The sequence below is a fragment of the Salvia hispanica genome, chromosome 2, assembly GCF_023119035.1.
Source record: "Salvia hispanica cultivar TCC Black 2014 chromosome 2, UniMelb_Shisp_WGS_1.0, whole genome shotgun sequence".
Classification (NCBI taxonomy): domain Eukaryota; kingdom Viridiplantae; phylum Streptophyta; class Magnoliopsida; order Lamiales; family Lamiaceae; genus Salvia; species Salvia hispanica.
The window spans coordinates 16,375,669-16,385,050 of NC_062966.1; the positions used below are offsets into that span (position 1 = coordinate 16,375,669).

The window sequence follows — 9,382 nt, forward strand, 5'->3', positions numbered from 1 at the left end:
AAGTTTGAAATTTACATCAAATGTGGTTCTCAAAACTTTAATAGTAATATCTTCACAAGTCCCTAAACTTGATGTAAGATCAGTCCTTATAGTCTGTTGCGGACGAGAGAGATTGCAACCATTTGTTTTTGTAAATTTGCAGCCAGGGGTTGTCATCGGCAATGAGCGGCTGGCTGAACTCCATTCGACAAGGCCATCATCCACTACTAAGGAGTACGAAATTTGTGTAGTACTCCTTAAGGACTAAAGGATATGTTAGAAGTAACAAAAAGTTGAAAGAAAAGTTTCCTCTAGCATATAATTTCGAAGTTCATGTAGGAATTTACACTTTATAACTTTAAACATGAGTCCCACTTTTCCAACTCAGAATATACTATTCTATTCTCTAATTGATTCCACACATTTCATCATCGGAACTCCTAAATCATATTGATGGCATATTTGACATTTTGCGTTTGGGTAGAATAGCAGATGATTGATTTCTGTTTCTTTACATAATGATTACTCCATACATTGTTAAAGAATGAAAGAAATCGGAGTGAGGGATTGGAAGCGGAAGAGGAAAGAAAGAGGGCAATTTGGTCGAGAAAAGTAAGATGCTGAGGCCGATCCATGCGCTTCACGTATCCCTTGGCCGCTTTTTCCGTGTAGCAATTATACGCCTCCACCGTCTCTGGCGACGCCGTAGGGCCCGCAGACGAGGGGGAGGGGGTGCAGAGTGCGGGCGGAGGGCGTGGTTGGAGAAGCCCTGCTTCAGAGTGCCGTAGGTGAATATCAACGTCGGCACTCCCATTCAGAATTTCTCTTTCAATTTATTTGGATGTGACGTGAGATTCTCTTGAGAATTAGTATGATACGGCAATTCACCATTAAAATCATGCTCCGCTGCTCTATATATATACTCCACACTCCACATAGGCACATAATCCTGTGTTTTTGTGTGTACGTATCCGTGGCGTATACTATATTTCTGTAATACGGAATGTGTGTATGTACGTATCTGTGTGGGGCTCACACGCTATGTAATATACTACTCCCTCCGTTCCATAGTAATGGAGGCAAAACTTTTCGGCACGGAGATTAAGAAAAATTGTGTTAGGTGAGTTAAGTAAAGAGAGAATAAAGTGGAAAATAAAAAAGGTAGAGAGATGAAGATAGAAAAAAGTAAGAGAGAGTAAAGTAGGTGTGAAAAAATGTGTTGACTTTTACTAAAAAGGGAAATGACTCTATTACTATGCAACGAACAGAAATGGAAAAATGCCCCTATTACTATGGAACGAAGGGAGTACTAATTTGTATTTATACTTCATTTTTTTTCATACTTTTTACCTCTTTATTTTAATATTTAAATATTAATTTTTAAAATTCTTGCTTCATAGAATTGATTCAATCTTGAAACAGGGAAAGTATTATATCGTGAAATTTGAATCGCTTAGTGTCTATTTGAATGTTAAATAAAATTAAAAACTGTCTTAAAGTAAAAAAGTTACTAAGACCGTATTGAAAAAAATTAATATGTCTTGAACAAAACATAAAGAAAATACAAGACTAAAAAATTGTAATGAAAGAATGTCTAAGAGGTGACTGTGCATGTCTCATTGGACATATCAAAATGATGATTATGGTTTATACACGCTCTCTTGGTACAATTCTTGTTATCAACGCAGTATTAGTAGTACAAAATAATGTGACGTGTCGATTTGTTTGTTTTGTTGATGCTACTTCTAGGATGCTAGCGGACCCTATTTTAGAAATAGTTCGAAATTAAATTAAATTTAATGGCAAAGTTATTAAGGACAAAATAGATTATAAAATTTGATTTTGTTTTTATTTGTACTTTTATTTAAACGTGTCATATAACTGTGTATAATTTATTTATTGAAGACGATTCTGCCATTGGTTGCAAGCTGAAATCAATCGAGTCTATCCGGTTATAATTCCGATGCAAGAAGTCCAATGCAAATATGAACACATCTTACGAATATGCATAAGAAGATATGTTCTTTTGTTGTTCCTCTTTTGTTTGGATCCAAGATTATGTTTTATCTTGAGCCCATAACCCTTACACGTGCACGTTTCATTCATAACAATATATTGAGAGAGTGTTTTTGGACCAAAAATAAAATAACGCCAATAAAATATTTTATGGCATTATTGTTATTTTTATTTTTATTTTTATTTTTGTAATGGTTAAATAACTTTAAATTTAAAGGTCGTGCCACGAAGGACTCGAACCTCAGGCATTAACCTCTTTACCGTTTGAACAACTTACACACCACGATTTATGGCATTATTGATTAATAAGATAGTACTCAAATTTCCAATTTAAAATCCTATCTCGTTAAATTGATCGATTCCATATGAGGGAACAAAGGGAGTAGTACTCAAATTATTATATAGATAGAATGTAAAAAGATAAAATTATTCATATCATAATATTTTATATGTATGAATATGAATGTATGCTTTAAGTTATTCAATAACCAATCGGTTTGATGGTTACTTATGCGAGTAGGTAGGGGTGGGAATACGGATATCGGGTATTGGGTTTACCCGAATCCCATACCCAATTTTATGGGATTATGTATGGGATTGAGTAATGAAATTTAAGATAATTCGGGTATTGGGTAATCCGATCGGGTATCGGGTATTACCCGAACACCCGATTTATTATTTAGACTATTTTTTAATACCTATTTATTATTTAGACTATTTTTTAATATCCAATTGGTTTTTGTCTTTCGAATTATATTCTTGATTGTTTCTATATTTGATTCGATGTGTAATATTGTACATTTACATATTGCATAATCAATTTCCTTAAAACAAAAATAACAGTGCACTTTAAAATAAATGCGACCCATTTTGTAGTTTTGTACGATAAAGCAATATTAAAGATATTATCTATTCAAATATATTTTGTATTTATATTATTATAATATCAATTTAAATTTTATAGTTATTTATTTGAGTACCCGATTCGTCGGGTTTGGACACCAGAGTGGGTATTGAAATAGCCGAAAATATATTGGGTCGGATATCGGGTAAGTATTTTATATGATTTTTAGGTTTGGATACCCGGTTTTTTCGGGTCGGGTACCCATGGGTACGCGTATTCCCACCCCTACGAGTAGGGATTTATTCTCGACCTTGGACGGCCCTTGTCTCATTTTCTTGAACTTAATGATCAAATGAAGCAAATAAACATAGGTAGAAGCCTAGAACCATATCTCTATCTTGCTTTTTCCTTCCTTACTACGAATGTTTCCGAAACACAAAATTGTTTAGATATTCCCAAATCCTGAAGTAAATCTTTTCACGTGCAAGGTTAAATTAGTTTAATTTATTGCAAAAAAAAAAAAAAACGATTTCGTCGTCTTGATGGCCCCCACACTCTGACCCGACATTATGTGAGGGGGTTCGATCAGGATACGTAGTAGCTCGTTAAGTGGGAAGCCTTAACCCACTGGTCTCACACTTGTTTGAGAGATGGAAATAACTACATGACAACAGTGGGAAATTTGAACCCAGGCTTATTGCAGCAAGATCTGTCCCTCCATTATCAACTGAACTGCATCGCAAGCAAATTAATTTAATTTATAATAACAGGGATCTCATGTCATTAAAACAAATGGGTATAACCGACTAAACATAGTTATGATTGTTCACCTACAAACTCTAGTTAGAATATTTAATTTGATAGTATATGATAAATATGATGAAGATCGAATGATATGAAGGCTTGGAGACTTGTCACTTGACCCATTTGTTCTCTCCATGTGGTCCAGTTCTCTCACTCTTACTCTTCATATTTCTTAAACAATAATTAGTAGGTGGCATCGGTTTCCCAAATAAAAATAATACCACCAATATACTTCGTCGGTCCACAAAAAATAGAGCATAATTACTATTTTTGGTCGTCCACGAAAAATAAAGTACATTCATTTAATGAAAGTTTTCAACAAATTATAATCATACACATCATTCCACTAACACTACTTTTCACTTACTTTTTCTCTTTCTCTCTTACTTTTTTCCCTTCTCTCTTACTTTACCAATTCTACATTAAAACTCGTGACATACACAAATTGCTCTATTTTTTAGATGAAGGGAGTATAATTTAAGATTGAGTTGTTAGATTATTTTAGTTGGATATGGCTAGCTATGACCAATTATCTCATGATTATCTATCTAGGATTAAATTATAAGATTGAATCTTATGAACCAAACACACTACTATTTAATCCCGAGATACAATCTTGTAAACCGAACACACCATACTATATCGCCCTACATTATTTCAATAGTTTCTATTGAACACAAATTTTAAAATTATATTGAATATAATAAAATAATAACACAGTAACAAATAAAAAAGAAAATAAACAAAGTAGTAAAGTAAGATAAATTAAATGTTTCATTCCCTTCACCATGTAAAATTTGTCATATATTGATCTAGTGCGAGTTTTAAGAAATGTAATTAAAGTGATTCGAAAAGTTAGTGAAATAGATATTCCTACTTTTAAGTAGTACACAATTTTTGTAAGAAAACATAAGTGAGAATTAGTTAGTAGAATGTGAGGTCCAGTGCCAAATATAGTAAAAGTGAAATGTGACAAACGTTGTAGGACTAAGGGAAATGGAAATATTTGACAAACTTTTTGGGACATAGGTATATCTTTATCATAAAATAAGGTGTAGATTAAAAAAAAATACAAAATTTGATCAAATTCTGGTTGATCCCATAACTTTGAAAAATGACCAATTATATTCTAACTTTGATATCTTTCTCAGTTGTCTCATGACAAAAAAAGTCATCATTCTACATTTCTGAATTTATCACATGTGTAAATCAAAGACACAATTGAATAATATACTAAACGACGTCGTATAAGTAGCCGAGCGTTTTGTTCGCATGGTATGTCGTTTTGCCAAACCATACATAATTTATCCAAAATCATGAACTTTGAGACACTTGCGAAATTTTCAAAGTTCCAAAATTGATTAAAATTTGACTAAATTTTATAATTTTTTTTACAATTTATCCTAAAATAAAATGATGCATACAATAAGATATAACATGACAAAAATAAGGCTTAAATAATTTATACTAAATGATATAAAATGTTATCATGACATTGTAAACATGTAGAATAAACATTAGGCATACCAAGTTTATTGAGGTCCAGCCCACATAAATATGAAAATTGTTTGGTGATAATAGTGGATTTATTGAGGTCCAACCCATTGTTTAATAGTACTCCTACTAGTTACAAAGATAGCAACGTCGGCAATTGGCATATTCAGTTTTGTCCACTCATCTCGAACTCCATTCGCTAACCCATCTACTTCAAATCCCAATTTCATCTCCCATTTTTATTGGAGGCATCAAATTCAAATTTAATCATATTATTATTATTATTATTATTATTATTATTATTATTATTATTATTATTATTATTATTATTGTTATTATTATTATTGTTATTATTATTATTATTATTATTATTATTTATTGAACGGAATTCAAATTTTGCATTCATAAAATATTACTACTATTTGTTATTGTTTGATAATTAAATTACCTTTCTGACTTTTATTTATAGGCAAATGAATTGAAATTTAAAGGTTACGCCACGGTGGACTCAAACCCGAAACCTTTAGCCTCAACCATCAAAATTACTTTTCTCACTTACTCACATCATATCCTATCAAAGTAATGTTTGTTTACTAAAATATTTGCGTAAATGATAAAAACGCCTCCTATCATGTTTTAGCTACCGATTTAGTTGAAGGATAAATTAGTCATAGAATTAATTCATTCAAGGATATTACACAAATACACATATATATTAAGTGCATGTAGTAGCATTTTCATAATAAAAATGAATAGAATAGCTGCAATTTCAAATTTATGGATGTGCTTTTTAATAGTGGTACAACAAATAGTCACCAAACCACAGACAATCCCATCAATTTCAAAGTGAAATGTCATCTGTGACGACAAATTACGGGATTTGGAGTGAAACACAGTTATCCTTAATTTAAGCAGACTTAGATTAAAATGTACTGAGAAGACAAATTACTGTTTTAGGATTGAAACATAGTTATGCTTGAATTATGAAATTTCTACTAAAAACAGGTTTACCATATTTTTGTCAAATCAAGTAGGTTAGGTCGGCTCGTAGCATTATCACTCATGCTTTACCAGTAATATATTTTTTGTAATTACTTGAAATTCATCTAGTTTTTTCTATGCTTAAAACTTCATTTCCATTTCATAAAAGTTCGTAACTAAGTTTATGAAAAAGGTTCAATGAATATATCCGTAAACTTTGCCAATCAATATATCTGAAATATTAACAAAATTTATGAGATTTGATTGCATTATGTATGCAAGGTTAACTTGCCCACTCAGGCATGTGAATATCCGCTAAAGTCGATGTCACATTAGGTGATGTAGAAAATAGGTAAAATAAAATATAAGTATTACTTTATAAATTTGGCCATTTAGCTTAATTTAATGAACATTAATTTGAACTACTTTGTCACTTGAACTTCGCTATTATTACAACCTTTCAATCTTCTACCAGAACCAGATACCTCATGCTGTAATTATTCTTCACAATATTCGAATAAATCGTTACTTCATTATTTTTCATCATACCAAGATGACGTAAATCCATTCTATTAAACATGTTACATGCTTTCAAAAAAAAAAAACGATTACATTGAGGCAGTAGTATTAAAATTTGTGCAAATTTATGGAGGTGTTAGTCAAATTTAGGGGGCAAAGCGATTCCAATTAAAAGTAACAAGTAGTACTATAATAAATTAATAAGATTAAAAGATTAGGCATTAGTCATGCAAGAAAATAGAAAAATAAAATTGGTTGGAATTATAGAGCGTCATAAATCGGGGATAGAAAAAAGGGAAACGTTTTGGCTTTTCCCATTGCCTCAGAGTCTATAGCTGAAAGTTCATCGCCTTTCCCTTTCTTCTATTCAATAAAAAACTCTGCCCACATACATTTCCTCTCCCATTCTCAATTTCATCAAAACTCCACTATTTCTGCACCTGCAATCAATGGTTAGGAATACAACTCTCTGCATCAATTACCACCAATATGTTCTCGAATGCAACAGTATTCATGCATTTACACTGATTGTGTTTTGAGTTTGATTGACTCTGTGTGTGTGTGTTTTTCCTGATCGATCGACACTTTTTAATCGACGAATTGAATCGCTTTTTTTAATCTCCGATCGTGATTTCAGGGCGATGTAGAAGACGACGACGGCAGCAAATGGCCGCCGTGGCTGCGGCCGCTGCTCCAGAGCAGCTTCTTTGGCCAATGCAAGGTGCACGCGGCGGCGGCGCACAAGAGCGAGTGCAACATGTTCTGCTTGGATTGCATCGACGGACCGATTTGCTCACTTTGCCTCAATTTTCACAAGGATCACCGCCATATTCAGGTCAGAATTTTTGCCTCCGATCATTCAATTTTGAGCTAGAATCGATCAATTTAACGAGATAGGGTTTTATCTGCAGATACGGAGATCGTCATACCACGATGTGATTAGAGTGGGGGAGATTCAAAAGTACCTGGACATAGCAGGGGTTCAAACCTACATTATCAACAGCGCCAAAATTGTGTTCCTGAATCAGCGCCGCCGCCCTCAGCCTCAGCCACGCCCCGGCAAAGGCGCCGCCACCAACACCTGCTGCGTCTGCGATCGCAGCCTCCTCGATTCCTTCGATTTCTGCTCCATTGGCTGCAAGGTCTGAATTCACGAATTCGAAATTCAGTTTCAAATATAAAATTCTGTTGATCGGATCAAAATTTCAAATCCTCTGAATTTGGTACTCATTTTATCTCCGCAATGGCTGCAGATCGTCGGAACATCGAAGAATTTCGATAAGGAGAAGATGAGGACGGATGAAGGTGGCGCCTCCGACTCGGACGAGTCGTTGGAGTCGGTGAACGCCGCCAGCATCCGTAAACAAGTTGTTAGAAGCAAGGTGCAGGGATTTACTCCGTCGACGCCGCCTCAGACCGCGGCGGCGAAGCGGCGGAAGGGCGTTCCTCGCCGAGCTCCCACCGGCGGGCTTCTACTAGGATATTGAAAAGGTAATGATGATGGTGTTGTGGTTCCAGCAAACTGAGCTGTGGCAATGGAAGCCGATGCTGGAACACCAAAACTGCATAGTGTGGTATGTTTATTTGCAGTGTAGTGTTGCATTGTGAAAAAAAAATAAAAAAGTAAAAAATAAAATTCGAAAAATTAGCATCATATGTTGTGTAAAATGAATAAAGGGCTAGAGGGAGCACATCATTCTAATCCTCAATTTGTGATCGAATTACCGAAATACTATGTGTATATATCACTTAATGTATTAGCATGTACTTGTAATTCGATAGTTCTGACAAATGGAGCACGATTTTGCTTCCACTATGAACATATTCACACCTTGCTTTTTGATTTTACAAGAGATAATAATGGGGCCAAGAAATTGGAAATTTGAGTTGATGATTCTTGTTTCATATGGTTGAATTTTTATTTATTTTGGGTGAGGAAAATAATGAGCAACTTTTGACGAGAATAAAGGGGCAGCCACCAAAACAAGAATTAATATTTATCAGTGGCGTTGCCATTGTTGTTTCCACTTAATTGAGAAGTATTTTTTGTCAATGGGGAACTAACATGATTACATCAATGACATATTTTATAATGAAAGATGCCCATTTATTTCAATAATTTATTCTTCACGGGCCAACCATATTACCCAATATATATTCATGTTCATACCTCCAATTTATTCTCTTCTTTAAAAAAAAGTAGTAGTATTATATTTTCGATATTATTCACATTTATCGGCTTTTGAGACATGATACCGAAGAAGAATGAAGCTGAAAAATAAATGTATGAAAAATTAAGTTTCTATGATAAAGAATCGTATAAAGGGATGGGCGGTATGCCAAACTTCAATATGAAACACATTAATAATTAGGCGAATAAGTATATCAATCAATCAAATCAAGCAGTAGCGATATACATCTAAATGTTATTTTGTTTGAGTTACGTGTCGCAGTATCAACCATAACCTAAGTTATGACCATGTATAGCAATAAGAATTTATTTCAATAATATTTTATCGATCGGGCCAAGTCGAAAACAATTCTTTATAAAAAAAGACAAGCAAACTCAGACGTCGATTCGATGGTTTTCATTAATTTAACCATGATTAAGGCTGAAATAATTAAGTTGGATAGAAAATGAAAGTTATAGTGGATTAGACCCAATGAATATAATTGATGCGAGTAAATGGGCCCAAGCCGAAGCTATAGAAAATGAAAGTTTTAAGTACAATGGCAACGCCGAAT

General features: G+C 33.7%; 1 protein-coding gene and 1 pseudogene across 1 annotated transcript; one reads left to right on the forward strand and one right to left on the reverse strand.

Moving 5' to 3' along the window:
• Positions 1–272: 272 nt before the first annotated feature.
• On the reverse strand, positions 273–997 carry LOC125204035 (annotated as a pseudogene).
• Positions 998–6,938: 5,941 nt separating this feature from the next.
• Positions 6,939–8,485, forward strand: LOC125203981 (protein RGF1 INDUCIBLE TRANSCRIPTION FACTOR 1-like). The gene is made up of 4 exons (XM_048102516.1): positions 6,939–7,089; positions 7,275–7,472; positions 7,549–7,779; positions 7,891–8,485. Exons 1-4 carry the CDS (start codon positions 7,087–7,089, stop codon positions 8,122–8,124), a joined length of 666 nt encoding a protein of 221 aa, XP_047958473.1. The 5' UTR covers positions 6,939–7,086; the 3' UTR covers positions 8,125–8,485.
• The last annotated feature ends 897 nt before the right edge of the window (positions 8,486–9,382 follow it).

Bases quoted from the DNA above. Each gene is read 5' to 3' on its own strand.
- LOC125203981 (XM_048102516.1), top strand. The intron at 7,473-7,548 runs GTCAGAATTTTT...TTTTATCTGCAG, and splicing joins AGGATCACCGCCATATTCAG to ATACGGAGATCGTCATACCA. The intron at 7,780-7,890 runs GTCTGAATTCAC...CAATGGCTGCAG, and splicing joins TCTGCTCCATTGGCTGCAAG to ATCGTCGGAACATCGAAGAA.